The sequence below is a fragment of the Aythya fuligula genome, chromosome 5 (genome assembly GCF_009819795.1).
Source record: "Aythya fuligula isolate bAytFul2 chromosome 5, bAytFul2.pri, whole genome shotgun sequence".
NCBI lineage: Eukaryota > Metazoa > Chordata > Aves > Anseriformes > Anatidae > Aythya > Aythya fuligula.
Window position 1 is genome coordinate 35,586,231 of NC_045563.1, and position 20,012 is coordinate 35,606,242.

The window sequence follows — 20,012 nt, forward strand, 5'->3', positions numbered from 1 at the left end:
GTGAGCCAGATTCAACACAAGATGTGATGTTGAAGAGCGCTCCTCTGCCACTCCACTTCACCCTGAGCACCAGTTCTGCCAGAGGCTCTTCATGTGCTGTTTTAACTCATCTCTCCTCAATATATTGGTCTTCCAACAGGTGGGACCACTTGCCCTGCTTCAAGCTCTTCTCTGCCATCCTGCATGAACAATTAGTGGTAGCCTTGATTAGCTGCCTGATTAGCTGACCTTCAGCACCTGCCAAGATCTGGAGAGTGGCTTCAGACATGCACCTAAATGGTTTGCTGCACATTTCCATTTTTCAGCCTGGAAGACACAGAGGAGGGAATCTGTGACGTTTCTGGAAAATTTTCCTAAATAAAATGTCAAGACTGGTAGGAGGAAGAGCCAACAAAGGCCAGGAGTCCAGCTGAGATAACGTGCACCTGAAGTGTCACAGGTTTGGGCTCAAATACCTGTCCTCAGTGAGGTAGTGAAAGAATTTAAATCAAGGCATTGTGAAGGGTGGGTGCATTCCAGTATCTGAACTATTCTAGGTCTCCATCTCCAGATTTGATAAAAACGCTACCAGGAACTCTGTAAAACTCCTTACTGATAGCTGGAACATAAGACTTCATAAAAAGATTCTTTATATAATAAATTCTCATCCTGATAATCCCAAACAAATGTACCTCTCAGCATTTAGTCCCTCTGTGAATTATAGAGTCATTTGATAATGATTCAGCTATTTGTTCAGCTGTTTGCAAACTTATTAAACTAACAATGAACAACAACTCTTATTAAATATTTAAGATGTTTCTTTCAAAGGTCTCATCCTCATGAACCCAGAACGATAATACAGATTTCCATTTGGTAAACACTTCTGTCAGCAGTACATCAAGTTTTGTACACTGAGCACTCCATGGAGGTAAAGACATTTCTTGGATCCGATTCCAGCATTAGTAATGAAGGCTCAGAAGATGTTTGAAGGTGAAAAAAAATCTTAGTATGTACGGACTCTAAGGTCACTGGGTTACCAAAGACAGAACAGACGAATCTTTCAGTGCTCTGGGTAGAAACAGCCACTGTCACCTCGCTGCTCTCAGCAGTTGCCAGCTGTTTGCTGTGGGCAGTGAAGTCCTTTTCCTGCAATCACCAATCCCCTTAATGAGTCATTTGTTACCATGCCCACCAGCAGCTTCATTTTGTTTAGCCCACTTCAGCTCTGTGATGGTCAAATCCTTGAAAATGGTATTCAGTGCGCTGTCCAGGGAGATGGCTCTGTCCCAATTAATCAAATAATCAACCAGTTGCAAATACATTTTGAAGACGTTATTCATGAAAGATGATTCAGACCTGATCCTTAGGCAGCCTGGGGATATCACAATGCCATCCAGACCTCTGTAACACTGCAGTGACTCTACATAAAAAATCATTTTCATTTTTTAAACTATTTTGCCTGAACAGTGAATGAAACTAGGGGTGATTTGAATGGCCTGAAGATATCAGAAGGAGGTAAAGATTGATCAGTAAACCTCAATCATGGGGCTAAAATGTTTGTTGATGGTCTTCATTTCAGAGCTAGGGCAAATGCCCTTCCTTTCAACAATACGACATGCTTGCCTAAAAGCCTGTGATGGGAATGTCTCTTCTGATCCCATGGTTGGGCTTGGGGTGTTTTTTTCTGTCTATTTATTTTGTTTTGGCATTAGAAGCAGCCGGTACTTAGTGAAGCTCTGGCTTCATTCATGGCAACAACGCAGACAACCTTCTGCACCTCACAAGCACCCTCCAGTCTCAATCTAGGGCTGAGTTTTGACCCTTCCAAGAGCTTTTCTCAAATTTTGCTGCAATAGAATTGGATGATAATTCAAGATCGGTGCGTGGTTTTTATCCAAATTGCTGAGCACCAAAGGGAATGGATTTGTGAAGAGCTCCTTCAGAACAAATCCTGGCTTCTAGGGTGGTAATAGGTGAGCTGGGGGTAGCTCTGTGTTCACATCCATTCTAAACTGGTCATTCCCACAGGATAAGACTGATGGGTCCTGTGGATATCATACCCACAGCCATCTGAGCCAAGACAGGCCAACTGCTATTTTCCGGACATCTCAATTCACACTACTGCAACACCTCAGCTCTATTTTTTTCAAAATTACGTCAGAAAAGAAAGTACCGAAATGAAACCACAGAACACTTTACTGCTAGAACCAGTTAGAAAAAGAAAAAAAAAAAAAAAGAAAAAAAGAAAAAAAAAAAAAAAACACATTACTTTAAATTTAATCTTTTATCAGCATTTTTTTGTTGTTGTTGTTATTTTTGTTTCATTTTGGTTTTCCAGAGAAGTTCTCTGCAACAGCCTGAACACTGTTGACCAGGGTCATGGCTTTGCCAGCGGTTTGTGCCTACTACAAACATAACCACCATGAAATAATTTCCAACAGACCCACAAGCAGGTGACAAACCGTCATCATTTCCTTACACTTTGGACAAAAGTCTGGGTGTGAGATGCAAGCCTAGAAGCTAAAGCAACCTCATGTCTTCTGACAATCTCTTCCCCTATTAGCCAGATTCCCAGTCAAAGAATTCACTTCTCCTGTCCAAAATACTCTTGGAGTATCACAGCTGCCGCACAGAAAGATGGTCAGCTGCTATAATAAGCAAAAGACCAGAAAAAAAAAAAGTCAGACACTAGGGAGCAACTAATTGAAATAACAGAGTCAGTTTATCCATTCCTGTATGTTTTCATAATTCACTGAGAAAGAGGCATCTCAGCTGCTTGTCCTTGAATGTCTCTGGGGATCTCTCTGCAGCTTGACATATTTAAAAGGTTGCCATGGTCATTGAGTCTTTTTCCTCAGTACTGTAACCAAATGCATCAAAAGCAGTGAAGTAAAGCAGTCCCAACCACAAGCTGTACGTCCCAGCATACGGCCACATCTCCCCGTTGTTTTTCTTACTCTGCCTGGTAGCTTATCTCAGCGCCATTGAGACCATTGGGGCCTAAAGGGCACGAAGCCTTCGGTTCATGTCCACCAACTTCAACCAGTTACACCAGAAGAACAGTAAGACCATCAAAAGAAACACCTGGGGGGGGGGAGGAATTTATCAAGACACTGCCAAATGGATTAGGAGCACATAACCGCAGTGTGCACGCATCTAGGAGGTGACTCAATGCCCCATTCTGGGGCTAAATGTTTCTCAAATAAATCAAGGTTATGCAATTAAGAACAATGTGGACAACAGGCTACAATTAGAGCTTGCGTGCAGCCTGTAAGTGGAGTCAGATACTTTTAAGACTACTGAAGAATTGCTTCAAGCACTTCTAAATCTCCCTTGCAATTCTAGGTCAGCAAATGCCATTTTCTTAAAGCAATCTTCTTGAGTCTTAACTCTCTCCAAAACACATCGCCCTTCCAGTTCACTTACCAGCTGTCTGCAACAGTCTTTCTGCCTACTTTTGGTGCATTCTCCTCAATCCTCTTTTTTTTCCTGCAAATAGCCCTGAATGTCAGAGGCACACGCTTACAATGAACAGTTTAACAGAGGCCACTACAACAAAACTTTCAAGCTCTCATAATTTTGTGCAAGCTTGGGTCAAGGTCTCCCCTACATGCCCTGAAACTCTCAAACATCTCTCTAGTGGGAGGAGGAGAAAACTGGTGATTCTAAGGACTGGATCAACAACTTAAACACCATTTTTATTGTTGAAAAATAAACTAGAGGTTTCTTTCTTGTATGCAGGAAGTAAAACTTGTTGTAGCTTCACTTGTTTCAAGTGCTTTCCCGTCAAAAATGCTTTCAGAGAAATCACTACTGAAATAGGTCACCGTTCCTGGTATTGGGACCGAGGGAAAACCATTCAGGCTTCGTGTTTACAATGAACAGATGCTTTCACATTACAAATATATATATGTGTGTATACATATATATATAACCACATTATATATATATAGAACAGTTATATATATTTTTATATATATATATACACACACACACACATTAAAAATGTGGTTTTAGCCATTGTTTTTGTACAGCTAACTTTCCAGTTACAACCCAATGGTTGAACTGCATTCAGTGTACAAACAGATAACAGTAGTACCATTGCTGTAGTTCTGTTTTTCCATGCATGGAAAAAATATAATTAACAGAGCTTCAGTTAATTTTACCATTAAGGGCCCAGCAGGGAGCAGCGCGAGTGACAAGAAGCCACTGCTGCCAAGGTTTATGTGACATTTTGTGCAAGTTATTGAATGAGCTAATTTGTACATAGTTACAAGCCTGTGTTTAACAAAATTGTGTGGATTTACTGATGGGGAAAGGCATCTAATTACAGCATCAGTGAATGAAATATTCTCTTTGTCTGGAACACTGCTAGAACATCTCCCGCAGTTATGGTCATGTCAACAAGCAGAGGAGAATTGTGCTCCAGAGCTTTCCAGTTCCAGGTCTCCATGCTCAAACCCACAATGAATGAGAGAGATGAGGAAAAACTTGTGAAATGGTAGGAGTCAAGGAAGAAACTTCTTAATGTGCTATAAAAACCAAACCTATTTTCATCAAAAGGAGAAAAACATAACTGAAAATAACTGGTAGAGAAGAATAAAAGTTACCCCTGCAGCACTAGACACTTGAAGATGCTGATAAACAGAACCATTTCTATCTAGATTTTAAAAACATAACTGCAGAACCATTTCTATTTAACTTCAATCTCACAGAAGCACATTTTTACAAAAATGTAGCTATGACCAAATTGAGAGAGAAAGTAAGTCAACACCAACCAGGAAACAGATTTAAATAATTAATGCATTCCTTGATTAGATACTTCTTCCTACCTTTTCCATTCATTCTACTCTCAGTTAAGGCATTTGAAAAGATTATATAATGCTTTGTCATTTCTTCTCGTGTATGCCACAAACATGCATCACTTTACCTTTAGAGACACCTAATTATGGCCCAAAATACAGAATCCAAGCACTTCCTTGTGAGGTAACGTTAATGAGGTCTTTTAATGTCATAGAAAACCAGAATGGGTTCCACCTCCCTCAGAAACGTCTAAGGCTTTGACCTAAAATATCCATTACACTCAAGAATGAGTAAACCTCTGTTAAGTAGACCCCTGCATTTCAGCATCTGGTTAACTGGTCAATTTCCTTCAGATCATTTCACTTTGGGAAGGGAAAGAAAAGGAAAGAGGAAAAAATGAGATATATGACAACAATGATAAAGAAACAGAAGAATAAAAGTAATTGCTTCCCCTGGAACATGGTATGACAGCTTCTCATGAAAAGAGTGCTTCAAAATGTCTTCGGATGGAAAACATGAGTTTTTAAATGGAACTTCATTTGCATACTTTCATGGTCCTGCACATGTAATTCTATTTATTGAAATGAATCTTCCCACTCAAACTTTAGCTCAGAGCCTTATGAAAGAAGTTTGTAATCCTCTGAAGTGATATTTTATTAATCAGGACATAAGATATAAAACACTACCTACAGTCCCTACTCCTCCATAAGTATGCTGGTATAGTGGGTCATGCAATTTTTCTTCTTCTGTCTTCCAGAGACATTGAAACATCGCACTGACACCTGTTCTGAGCAGATTAACTCATGGCCAGCAGAAACATCAGTAGATCTTGACATTAATGCAATAGAAAGTGCAGCATTTCTCACGGAGAAGAGTCTAGTACCATTTCCCCCCTCGTACAAAAAGAATGGCCTTGTTCCTGCAGCAACGAGAAGAACCTAACATGAAAAGACAGTGTTTGCGTATTGTCTAAAAAAAAAAAAAAAAAAAAAAAAACAAGACCATATTTACTACTACTAATGGCAAAATTTTAAATTTTTAACTGCACCTCCTGTGGACCTACAGTTCCGATCTGCTGTGACATACACAGAGCAGATACAGGAGATGGAAGAAGAATGATTTCCACCATGTTCTGTCACTGCATTTGAAAGAAGTCAGGTGGGTCACCATAACCAGTTCTTCTAAAGATTTCTTACCTCAGTGAGCAAAGACATGATTAATAGAGATAAGAGCTGGCAATTCAAGCTATTCAGAGCAACAAAAGAACAAACAGCCAAAGAGTACTTAAAAAGGATCCTGCTTTGTTTTAATGTGAAGTGCCTTCCAGTTTCCAGAGCTCTGGGGGAACATTTGTTCCTTCAAAACTGTAATAACCAAAACTACTCATGCTTTATTTTCATCTTAGTACTTGGTGAAGTGCCAAGCATTGCGAGTCTCAGAGGCAAAACCACGAGAGTCAGCAACAGTAAAACCCAGTGATTATGAAGGTTTCTTAAGGGACAACAAATATATACATAGATATATGTTAACGTAGTAAGTAGGAAGCAGCCATGCAATTCGATAGGTGGAGAAAGATGGGCTGCATTTTTTTCCCCCATTACAGTTCACATGAATTTATCATCAAAGCCAGGCTGACTCGAGCTAGAGGCAGAAGCAAAAGGAAGTAGGATTTCCTCAGTTCTTTTAAGCCTTACTATTTGGTCGCCAGGTGGACATCAAGCCACGGACCACCTATATATATATATATATATATATATATATATATATATATATATATATATATATATACATACATACATACACACACACACACACACTTTCACATCTACAGACTCACAGGCATGTATACCAGATTTTACAATCAGCTAGGGAAGCCTCCTGCTGTAAATCTATTTTTTCCCTCCTTGGCATGTGCCCTAAAACTGGTAATATCGTTGCTTCTTGATTATTATTTCACTTCTTTTTTCCCCCCTCAAGATAACACAGTAGATGGCAACAACTGAGTTGACTGCATTTTATGGTGTGCAGAGCCCTCAGGGTGGGACACCAGGACCCCCGCCTCCGAGCACCCTGCCACGGGGAGGGGGCTCCCCCATCGTGTGGGGCTGGGAACAGCACAGGGACCCCGGGGACGTGGGGGGTGACCCAGGGCCAGGGCTGTGCCCCATGGGGACAGGGTGTCCCTTACCCACACACCTGGGATGACCGGGGCCAAGTAGCTTTGTGTGCAAGCACTGTTTGGGGGGGGAGTTACAGACAGGCGTTGGGGAAGCCTCAGTTAAGTATCAGCATTGTGTAGGTGTCCTGTATTGTGTTTTATCCACTGTAATGCTGAATATTGATCCTCCTTATGTAATTCACTGATTGGTAGTTAATTATGTCTCTAATAAACACATAAACCACTTCAGTCCTGATTTGATTTGAACTGCGTGAACTGAGCAGTTTTTCCCTGATGAGAACAACAAGGAAGAGGTAAGGGCTCGGAATGACACCGAAAAAAAAGAGAAACAAAGAAAAACTGAGGGCAGAGAAGAATAATGGGGCCTAAAAGACTGGGAGAACAACAAGGAATATATGTTCGCCCCCTGGCATAGCTACAACTATCATGATCTAGTGAGTTCATGCTGTAGCATTTCATTAGCACTGCTGTCACCCTTGCCTTGGGCTAACCCAAGTTTGCATCCAGCACAGTGAAAATGTGAACAGCTTTCCCCTACACGGCACGCAGCCACGCCACATACACACAGTGCACTTTAAGATAGTGCCTGACATAACAACCTGGAACTGAAAAGGGAGGCTGGCTAAATTGGTTATGAAAGTGCAAGTACACAGCTCCAATACACTGAATTTACATGGAGACTTCGGATTTTGCTTTTCTTTGACTTAGGAGCCACCCAGTTTGAGTCCTGGTCACAAAAAAGATGATAGTCTACTGAACCACAGACCCACTTCCATTGCTATGATCTATTTTGCAACAGAAACCCCCAGAAAAAGAACTTTTACACCGACTGTCAACCTGTGCAGTTTCTCCAGCACTACTTTCTCTAAGTTTTTGTTGTGAAACGAAACAATCCCATGACTAAATAAAGCTCTGGGCAGAAAGAAAACACTTCTACTGAGCATCTTGCCCAAAACAACATACAACAGCAAATCAAACATAATGAAAATATTCCAAAACCATAACTTAAAATGCTGACAACAACATGGGAAAGATTCTCGGGGGAGGCAGAAGGGAACTTTTTTTCCCCAAAAATGCGAGCCACCAAATAGACACTACAGCTAGAACAGGATAATCTTACCCTCTAGCTGAACCTTCCCTTTTTATCTGTGTTCTAAAATTGCACTGGTTGCTTTGCTAAAAATACACTCTGAAGTTGTCATAGCTTTTGGTCCTGGCATGTCTTTTTTCTGCCTCTGAGAACAGCTAAAGTAATAGATCACGGTAATTAGACTCTGATGGGTGCAAGAGACAGTTTGTTTCAGTTACAGAGAGGAACAAAGAAAAGATGAGGCAGAGAGGAAAGAAAACTAAATAAACAAATTTAAATCCAAAAATTAACTCTGAATATGGAGAAAACTACAGAAAATTTGAAAAGGCTACAGGATTATCAGCAAAATCTCTAACCACAAAGACAGACACAATACACTAGAGCTAAGGCCACCTTTTCCAAGAACAGACAGACAGATCCATGTGGGCAAAAATGCGAAGAATTATTCTGTGCAAGCAGAATAATTTGAATGGAAACATTTGTAACTTACATATTTTATATAAGGCTAACCATTATAGCCAGGAAAAATATAAAGGTTGTTTATCCTCATTACCTCAACAGCATAAACATATGTGCATCTGGATGTGGGTGTAGATAAAAAGAGAAAAAAGCCAATAGTTAGAGGGTCTACCTACCACATTAAATGCATTTCCTTATTTTTAACTTTGCACACCACCTACTCAGTTGGATCTTCAACCTTAGCTAAGGCTCAGCTGTTTCCTCAAAACAAAACAAAGAAATGGACAGAAACAACAAACTATGAAGTGCCCACAAGCCCTCCCTGTAGGTGGATTGCCTCCACCTGAAAAAAAAAAAAAAAAAAAAAAAAAAAAAAAAAAAACACTTCTGCCACTTACGTGGCAGTTTCATTTGTGTGTAGACAATGATGCAAATCTGCTTCTAAAGTCCTCTGAGCACTGATTTCTCATGTTTTTACACTAATGCCTTAGAGAACTGATCATTCATACATGTCTAACTGATGCAGCAATCAGACCCACAGTCCCCAGCCACACCCCAAGGTTCCCTGAACATCCACAGCCAAGGTCAGTGGCGTTAGTGCTGTTCAATGGCACCTGCACGTGTACAAACTGTTTGCTGTTGCAGGAATAAAACATGTTTGCAGGTATCCTAGCCCCCATCCAAGGTAAACTGAGGAAGGTACATATGTAAGGCTAGAACAACTTCTTGGCTCACTATGTTCTCCACTTTTGCGAGGAACCATGTCACACAGTACTACTCAAAAACATACTGACATCTATCCTAAAAACTGTTAGCCTCCTTGGCCGTACTACTCTGTGCAGTGGCTGCTGCAGAGCTCTGCTTTTCTTAGAATTAGGAATTAAGAGCACTCTTGCAGAGTAATTACGTCTCCTGCCTTTCTTTGCTCAGCTAACTACACTGTTCATTTCTAGTCCATCCTGTATAATCAGGTCATGATCTCTTAAGGCAGGAGATGACAAGAGAAGACTACACCATGACCTAGATGAGGCTCCATCGCTGGCTCTTTGTGTAATGCTATTGACACCCCTGGATATACTTCTCCAACACACACTGAGCTTTTATTTGTTTTCTCCATCACCACAATGCACCAGACTATGCTTCTCCTATGACTTACCAGCGTACTTGGGTTTCTCTTTTCCACTGCTCCTAACTGGACCCAGCCAACCCTGCTCTTTGTCCCCTATGGCACAGCTTCTCTGTCTCTGTAGGGCTGAACTTGACACCACTGCTGCAATTCCTCTTAGCACCACCCCACACAGTGGAAGCTACTGACACAACAAATCACTTTGTTAAAAAAATTAGCAGGCTTTTTAAGTAATAGTTAATTCATACTTGCAAATACTCTTGTGCCTTGGCTGCACACAAAAGTTGACAGCAACCTGCTTTTCTGTGTGCAATACAGAAGTGCAGAGGTAAAGCTGCCCTGACACGTAACTCACACATTAATCCATCTTGCTAACAAGGGCGGGGTTAAATTTACTTTCCAACATTAACAAATCTGGTTTGGGGGTTACTTATAAAAAATGAAGTGTTTCTACTCCTAAGGTACTGACAAATACTCTCGAATTCAATCCTCGTCTAATCCTGTGTTATTGCTTTTAGTGTGGAAAAAGGGTAGAAATTTGGAAATGTCAAGTGCAAAATTGCTTAAAATGTCTTAAACTAATGTCTACCATCTGCATAGGCACATCTTTTGGTAAAACTTGAAGAGTCTAAGTCTGCAGTGGTATCAACTCATGCATTTTATGATTATTTTTAAGTTAAAGAACCAGTTGCAAAGCAGAAGCAGTTATGTGACAATCTCAGATTTCATGTACAAAAATCAGGCCCAAAGCCTCTACTCAGAAAAATCTTGAAAATATAACTCAAGGGACGAATTAAAAAAATGCCAAAAGTATCCAGCAGTTTAAATGCCTAAAAGGCATTTACATTTTCGGCTATTTCTTAGGTGAGGGATTGTTTTTCCGATATCTAATGTAAACAGCACAGACGTTTTGCTCTGAAAAAAACAGAAATCTGTTGAGGGATTTCTTGAAACAGCAAAAATCCCATGGCTTGCTGTAGCTGAGCAAACCAAGCTACCAGGGCAACTATGAGAAGTTCCCATGACAGTGTTCCCACATCGCCCAATTGAGGAATTCAGGAAAATATTGTTACCAGTAGCTGGCCTCAAGGACAAGGTCTATGTGACTGCTAATCACAAGGGGGTTGTTTTCTTGCAGGTGGGGTTGTTTTCTTGTAGCTGTTTGTCTGAGTGCTTTTGACCAATAATCTTGTGTGAAACACTGTCCACCCCTGTTAAGTTCTCTATAAAAGTTAGGCTATTCGGGCAATAAAATGGAGCATGATCTGACTCTACTGGTGTCTGTCGTGCTTTCGGCCGTGCTTCCTGCAACAGAAATCCTTACAAATAATGAATCCAGTGGCACTTCAAGGTACAAGAGAGATGAGCTGCTGCCTCTCAGTAGAACACCAAGAAACCTTGAAAGACTCAGGAAACCTCAAAAAAGCTGCAGACTGCTTTCATTTAATAACACATAAAAGTTTCATGCATAGATATCATCTCATTTACACACACAGCAGCTTTTCCTTCCTTTGCCACAATGTCATCCCTTGGACTATCCCCTTATGGTTTTGTGCGCTTTTGCTTGCTTGGACATTGATCTACTAAGATCAATGTTTGTGCTATTGAGCACAAATTAAGAGCAAACAAATAGCACTCTTGTTTTTTTGATCAGGTCCCAATACCTGCATAATAGTTTTTAATGTGAAAAGCTAATTTTAACAAAAGCCCCTTTCTGCCATCTTTCTGCTTTGTGGTCCATACATTTCTTCTACTCTGTCTTCACAAGCATCTGCTCTTCCTTCCCCCACCATCACCACCTTGGGCCCATTCTCACAGCAACTCTCCAGGTATTTGCCTTGACTGGAACATTGGGAGCTGCCTGGAAAAAAGCTGCTAACATAAGATTGCTTCTTAAGATGATTATAAATCAGATCTTACATGAGAGTTTAAGAAGAAAATAATGCTGCCAAATACTGAAGGTAAAAAAAAACAACTCAGATTTTCTGAAAGCATCTTGTGGCAGCTGCAAGTTTGTATTATATTTACTTAGAACAGTAATTGCCTTTGGAAATTAGATTTTCCTGCTTGTTTAAAAGATTTACGATGAGTAACCATGAAACTCAGAGTTAACTCACTAACTGCTGACTGAAATAGCAGATGTGTCCAGCAAAGTTTAACTGCAGAGATGGAAACGTACCATTGCATAACCCAGGTCATTTCTTTGACAACACCCTTTGACATCCCTCAGAGCATGCAAGCTCAGAATAGCTCTAAAGATCTCCAACAGTGAAGTTTATGAACTCTTACCCGTTTCATCTGTGTTTTCATCCTTCTTGTTATAGTCCCCAGGTACTCCTAAACAAATCTTCCTTATTGGTATTTTCAGTTCCTATTTAGCCAAGCCCAAAGTATTTTGCCTTTTTTTTTTTTTTTCTTTCAACAACATGACAATTTTTCCAGTCTTTTCTCTAAGGAGATTTGATTTGCCAAACTGCTTTGGTAATAAGCTGCCTAGTAATGCCAGAAGGTGTCCATGAGCAGTTCATTTTTTGTTAGAGGCTGGAGAAGGTGAACTTTCAGTCCCAGAATTATTGGAATAATAAGCCAAAGGGCCTCTGGGACAGAGTGAACAGGGCCTGGAAGCCAGAAAAGCAATCAAGAGTGGCTCAATTTCAAAACATAGTGACAGGCACTTACAATGAGTTGGTATTTTCTGTTACCGTTTGCTTGGAGTGTGTTTTTCTCCTCTCACTGGCTTTACACAGCATGTTTTTCTTCTGTGCTGTGGCACCCACACAATGCTCACAGACTGCAGTGAAGACTGGGATGTTGCTCACACCTGCAAAGCCCTTGTGCAGGGAGATCTGCTCGCATGAAGAAGTGTTTAGTGCATTTCAAAGTCTTTTCAGGTATTGTGTACCACTCCTCCAGTAGTAATCCAAAACACATCAGCATCTTCTCCAGATGTGGCCAGACCAAAAAAACATGGCTCTGACTTTTTACACAGAGAGCAGTACTTACACTGCAATGCAATGTTGGGGGCACCCTGACATTTTCTCTTGTGTATCGATATGCCGCACAAAGACAAATGACAGCAGGCCCCTGTGGCGATGCTACCCACAGCCCTATAACCAGCTTGGAGCTGGGGACCAAGTACTGAGACACACGTGGAGATGCAAGGCAGCCCAAATCCTAGGAGCAGGATGCAGCTTACCTTATTATAGATGTCTACCGCATGACATAACCCCCTGGAAGCTGGATGTTGGAGCATCCAGTAAAATCAGTAGGGTCCTAGTCAATACATCTCACATAGTTTAGGGTACAATTCATCTTAACAAGTGTAGGGTGAGGTAAATCATACCCCCACCACCACTCACACTAACGAGTGCACCTGCACTACTAATTCACACACAGATGTCTTCCAGAACAGCAGGGCAACACGGAACGCTTTGCATTCAAAAATAACATGCCTCAAAATTTGATAAATATCAGCCCCCAAAAGGTTAACCCTGAAGGTAGAAGAAAATAAGACATGTCTCATTGAGACCATCTGCTGTAACAATCAAAGCAGTTAAGAGTCAGTTTGCTTGCAGGAGTCCATAGAGAATATCACAAACTAATTGGAGTCAAAATAAATTAGTTTATTTTGTTCTGCATGGCCAAAATTCATTCCACTTAGCTTTACGTACCTAAGTAAAGAGAACAGACGGTTCTAGGCTCTTTTCCATAAACAAAACAGACAGAGGTTGCTCCAAAGGGGCGCTCACCATCATCTAAGGTCTGACTTGTTATTCAAATGCGCACATCTCTTGCCACCAACTATAAAGAAAGGCAGGCTACCACAACCACCCTCATGGCTTTTGAGCTTCAAAGAGACTTCAGTGAGCCTCAGTAAAGAAAGCATGAACAATTTGAGGCTGTACATGTAGGGCTTCCCTCATCACCATCCTCCACCTTACACCCCCCCAAAAAAAAAACAAACCCTACTTCTAGGGGCATGACAGCGATGGCAAACAACAGAACAGATGACACTAAGAGCAGGAATGACTCTGTCCTGTTACTGAAGGCCACTTTTATTTCTTCTTCAGGGAGATCAAGAATTGCATCTTAGGGTTGTTACCATGAGAACCAAAACTTTTTTTCTTTTTTGTATGACCTAACTGATACCAACTCTAAATTGTATGGTATGTGGGCAGATTGTGTTGTGTATTTCCGGGAGTCCAGTGCAGTGTTTTTTCTCATTCATTAGTAGTAATCAAGCCATTTGAAAAGAAATTAGAGATGCAGAGCTAAACATTCATTTGGAGAGAGTAGAGATAATCAAAAGAATGAAGTCTTCTCTCAGATTTTGCATACGGTTTCTCAACACTAAGGGACATATAATTGATGCATAATATATAACTAATATCCAATAGTAAATTAGGTTCAGAAAGTTAATCACCAATAGAAATAAACTTTTTTTCAAAAAACAGTTTATATTAACCTTACTCATGAAAGAAAAAACAAACAAACAAACAAAAAACCCTCAACACACACAAAAAGCTGACAGGTGTCCATTTGTTAAAAATACAGAATTCCATATTATTAAACAGTGCATGGGGCATGCCATCATAAAAGCTAACCACATATTTTGACAGATGACTGTGTTACAAAGGGCTGATAATACTGACACGTAGGGAACACCGGTATGGAGAGAGGAATCAAATGGCATGAGTGCACTCCCCTTTTGTGACACCAAATTCGCAAGCCTTATTCTATAGTGACAATAGTGAAACAGTAACAGGCAAAGAAATGGAGAAATCCTTAAACAGAAATGCCATGAGATGAACAGAAACTGAGACACTGTCAAACAAAATAAGTAATGTTTCCAAACATCGGTAAATGAGTTCTCTGCAGAAGAAATTCAGTGCCCTAATTCTAGACCATGCAACCAGAAACTCCTTTCATGTCCCAGATCTGCTTCCATCTGCTGCTGTAGGACCTCTCAGCGAACAGGTTCTAGAAAGACAATCTGACTAACCAGCTCCTGCTACTTCCAAACTAGCAGCCGAAGTGTGTTCATAACACATTCAAAACAAACAAGCCTACACATTACCCAGAAAATTTTCCCATGTTAACAATTCCAGATTCCAAACCAAATATGCAGCTACTAAACCAAAATCACGGTTATCAAAAAGTAACACTTTAAACAACTCATGCTCTTGTATGAAACCTAAATTATTTTCTCAGCATATGAAAGTCATCAAGATTGCAGTCACGCAAGCAGAAAACAGTACGATGCATACCCAGCACATTTTAGTTATCTGTAGCTATTTGCTAAAGGTGTAGAAATGATTAAATATATATATCTATATATAGATAGATAGATAGATAGATTTAACCCAGGATTGTACTACACAGGGAAACCTGACTTGAGCTGGCATTGTAGCTCCCAAGTTAACAGAATAGTAGCTTATTTGAGCCACACAAGAGATTTTACTTTTGTCGGAACTATCCAGCACTTCCACGTGCTACATAAGAAACATCCTGCAGACTGAATAAAAAAAAAAGTATTTACATGCTTTCATTAAATTACAGAGACCCAATTTCATAGATAATATATTAACCTACCCCAGAGTAAAACACTGTCTTAGCAAATAGATTGTTCTCCTTCAGCTTTAATACCACCTCTGGAGTGCTTCAGAATAAGCCACTTTATCATTGTGGAAAAAAATGGTTTCTGACATTGTGCACTGCTGTTATTTTACCTTTGCCTAATACATATTTCACTAGCACTTGAAAGGCTTCTCTTAAATTTAAGCAATGCAACAGGAAGTAATAACATCTACCTGCAAAGAATCAAACTGTAAATTATGTAACAACAAGTGCAATTTGAAAAATAGAAAAAACATATGAGAAGGTTGTTACACACCAGCTGCTCTAGGCTTAGTGTGATAAAGCTTGGAAACATGTACAATTATTTTAGCTACATTCAGTAAACTTGAACAATACTTAATAATGTTGCATCACAACCCTTCACAAGAAGTTATGGTTTTCACGTTACATCATTATAAGTCTTTCATCAACTATTTTATACTAACAAGCATAAATTCTTCCACTGAATGGAATACTTCTGAGTTCTCAAATGCTATAGTTCAAAACACCTACTTTACTGAAAATATTTCAGATATGGATCCAAGCAGATGGCAATACAGCTTTGTCTTCAGAAGGGACAAGGATCCTTTCACGAGCCAACAGCCAGCGAGGAGCAGGCTCCTGTAAGCAGCTCCCGCTCCTTACCTTTCTGTAGACGATCATGTTCGGGGAGCTCTCCTCAGGATCCGCAGCTTCCGCGCTGCCAGGGTCAGCAGGTGCTTGGGCCATGTTTGCCTCTCGTTGCTGGGGCTGTGGGGATGGGAACAGAAGTCAGAGCCACCCCAGGCTGCAGGGAGCACGTGAAGGACACGCAACGAAGGGACAAGGACAATATGGGGGAACCACACTCCGGACTTCAGCTACAGTGACACCCCACCAAAACGCCGGGACAAGCCACAGCCCTGAGGGCCGAGCAGAAAGCCCACAGAGGGAGGTTGGTGAGGCAGTGGCAGCACCATCCCTCAGCTCTCTGCTCTCCAGGACGAGTGCAGAGCAAGCAGCTTTGCTCCCTTCTCCTCATCACACAGCCAGCAAGCTCCAGGCCAACCACCAGGCTCAACTGTCCTCTAAAAGCACACGGAAAGCACTGCCTCATCTCCTCCAGGTCATGCCAGGCTCCAGCCAAAGACATTTGTTATAAAAAAAATCATATGGTCACAGTGCAGGGATGATGCTTTACATCCTACATCCAATGCTACATTTTAAAACTTTCTCCCACCAGCGCATTTGACAAGTTGCATGTTAGAGGAGGCAAGGAGAAGAGATGGAGTCACGTCACAGCCCTCACCGGCCTAAGAGGGTAACACCACCGCTTGTAGACACCAGCTCCACAGCTGTTCCATGAGCAGAGGTGCTTTAACATTGGAAGTACCAATATTTTATTAAAATTTGAGACAGAAATGTCGAAATATGCTTGAAATATATACATGGATACTTGACCTACAGACTCCTTGCTTAAAAAAAATAAATCACCATCAAGCCACCTCCTTCATTTATAGGGAGAAGAGACTTATCACATTTCCAAAGGCGACAAAATGCCTCGGCATATAATACACACATATAACAGATGTTCAGACCAGTTTAGACACTATTTTAAATTTAAAGGATGTTAATTTTAACAATTAACTTTAACTCCTATTAAAGTTCTTCTAAATTATACTCTACTGCCATTCTGTTTTTTGCTAGAAGCCCAGACATTGCACTGTTGTCCCAGGTCACGAGCCAAAAAGGAAATGGAATACATTCTTTAAGCATAATGATTAGATACAAAAAAAATCAAATAGCACAAACGGTGAAGGGTAAAACATTTTAAATTACAGCACTTTGAATGATTTACACTGATGTGCATTTTCACAGCCTTTCTCAGTCTTGATTTGAAGGCGCTAAACAATTAGGCTCTGTATCCGCAGTCAGTTTAATGAGGTAGAGATTTTCTGTAACTTCCTGAAGGCAATGACAAGCCAAGGCAGAGCTGAGAGCATTCATCAGGTCACCCAAGTTTCAGCTTCACCTGCATTATGGAAAGACCATGTTTACCCCTCACATTACATCTGAGATCATCCATATTTTAAAAGAAAACAACTGGAATTAACTTTTAATTGAGCGGTGCCCTTTAAAGAAGAAATTTCCAATTTCTAGTCAAAAAGCCCCCTGCAGCATTATTTAGCTGTGTTCACTCGTTGCATTATTCACTTTGAACGTTCTCATTTACAAATTGTGGTGTTGTTCTACTGCTAGCTCACTTGATATTTTCTGACACTTCAGGACTTCCCACCACAGTGCATCTTGAAGCTTCTCAGCTACTCCGGTGCAACAAGACAAGCAACAGGAGGGGTAGAGGTACATTTTAAGGTAAACTCATACTTTTCATTTTGGTTCACAGCGTTAATAATTTCCTTCAAGACAATTAGTATCTTCCCCTCTTACTACCAACATGTCTTACATAATTTTATTTATATATATTTTATAAAATGATGGTTAATTCAGTTTCCTATAGCCCAAGCATAAATTGTGTGAATGCATCTGAAAAATGACAGGGTGTCCTTCCTCGGTTGTCACACTTATTTTAGTAGCAAGTATGGCATTCCTGCTAATCTCAACTCACTTTGCACAAAAACATAGATAGGTGGACTTTGTGTAAGCTTTGCATGCAGGAAAACACTAAATTTTATTTCTCAATTTTAATGAATAATCCAAACAAATCAGAAGAACATTCAGTTATGCACATTCCTTTATGATTACTACCTTACTATGAAAATCACTGTAAGCTAAGAACTCTAGCTTTTTTTAGAACTCCAACCTGATATGTATATAAGCTACAGAGGCCCAGTAGATACTATTGATGGTAATTAAGGGGGGGAGAGGAGCAGCTGGACCATGAAGTCCATATTTAATAGCTCTCCCTGTGTTGGCAAACTACACTGCCAAATAATCAAATGACAACTCTGGATATTATTTGCAACCATTTTCAACTTTTACTGATTGCAGTGAGTGTGTTCTTCAAACAGTTGTTTTCCCTGGCTTTTCTGCAACAAGAAGAAGAAAAAAAAAAAAAAAGCCTGATATTCAAATACAGAGTACTCAAGTGGCAGCAGAAAACAGTTATGTATTTGGCAGCCAGCATCAATAAAGAGTAGATGTTAATTGATTACACCGAGTACTGGAGAGGCAACAACAGGAAAGGAAGCAAAGCCTTGGCAGAAATTAAACCTGGCAGTCATTGTACTGCTTTGGTAGTTGGACTGTTTATTTTGCCTGTCTATATGTTTTCACATCCCCATCTACACATTTGAAAAGAGCAGAGCTAAAGACAGAATGACCATGGGAACTGGTCGTTCTTTATAGCTTTGAGCTATTCACCTCTAGGTTGCCTGTCCACATCCAGCCAACCCAGGTGATGGCTCTGCCAGGAACATCTCAAGCCACCGGTGGCCTCTGAGCAGCCTGTCAGTGGTTTCATTATACCCCAAGAGGACACATGTCCATAATCCGAACAACATCAAGTCTTGCAAAGCTCTAGACAGTTCACTCAGGAATCCCTGTGAGCTCAAGAAGCCAAGAAGAACAAAACATTCACTGAGTCGTAATGACGATCCCAGTGAGAGCAGGAATTTCCCTCTTCCTCTTCCTTCCAGGCAGAATTTTAAAACGTTATTTGGCTTGCTGCACTGCAAAAAAGCTGCACTGATAAGTGCTACCACTCAATAATGTTCTATTAAAAAACGAAAACCACAACAACAAAAAAACCCTTACCCCAACAGGAAAGAATCACATCACCAATTTTTCAAGAGATCCTACTGACTTTTTTTTAAAACAGCATTTTTCCTCCGTGCCAGCCTTCTGTACTCAAGAAGCAAGCAGAAACAGGTTTAAAAAAAAAAAAAAAAAAAAAAAAAAAAGCCTCTGCCCTCTGAGCCTTTCCAAGTAAATGTTTGTGGTGCATTGACCAGAAGAGAATCCAACTCCTTCTTCTATGGCTGTTTCTGTTATGCAGGGCAGAGAAAGGTGAAAACTGACATTTCATTTATGTTTTTAAAAAAAAATAAAATTACACATGCAGTCTTCAGAACAGATCCTCACCAATTGTTACCTCAGAGCACAGTCAGCATCTCACTCCTACAGGCCGTTACCAATGCATTACCAATGGCTAACACATACCAGCACACATCCACACACCAGCAACCAAAACCCATATGTGTGCTTTCAAAATAAATAAGTAAATAAATAAAACTGTCCCTGAAGGTTAAAAGAATGCTATTATCCCATGGCTACTTTTCTGACAACAGCCATCCTTGCAGTAATTTAGACTCCACATCAGCAAGTGATAACACTTGAAAACCATTTGTGCTAACTGTTCTCTGAGTCAAACATACACAGGGAGCAAACCAGTAGTCTGTAACTTTTTGTTTGTGGGTAAGATAGCCTACGAAGCCTTAAACTAAAACCTCCAGAAAAAATACCAAGACAGATGCTAAAAGGAGAGGATGCATTTGGCTCTTTTTTTTTTTCCTTTCAAATTTTCTTATTATTTTATTCTTTATAATAGCTCTTCTTTTTCTGGAGAAACATAATCATGCTGGACTAGATAAGCAGCCACAGACAAAACGTACTGAACTGTGGTGAGCTTTATCTCCCTCTTATCTGATCAGGCTCCTCAAACTCCCCCCAAAGCCAGAGGCTGCAAAGAGAATAGCTCCTATATATCACAAAGGAATCGGTGAACTCATTTAAACTAGAATAACCAATAAAATATTGCTCTG

At 40.3% G+C, this 20,012-nt stretch overlaps 1 protein-coding gene across 3 annotated transcripts in view; it reads right to left on the minus strand.

Moving 5' to 3' along the window:
• The window catches only part of RGS6 (regulator of G protein signaling 6), a 264,657-nt gene that overhangs the window by 236,022 nt on the left and 8,623 nt on the right, over positions 1-20,012 (minus strand). For all 3 annotated transcript variants that reach the window (XM_032189517.1, XM_032189516.1, XM_032189518.1), the window contains one exon: positions 15,898-16,002. In XM_032189517.1, the coding sequence (XP_032045408.1) occupies positions 15,898-15,981 (84 nt within the window). In that variant the 5' untranslated portion in view covers positions 15,982-16,002. The remainder of the gene's footprint in view (positions 1-15,897; positions 16,003-20,012) is intronic.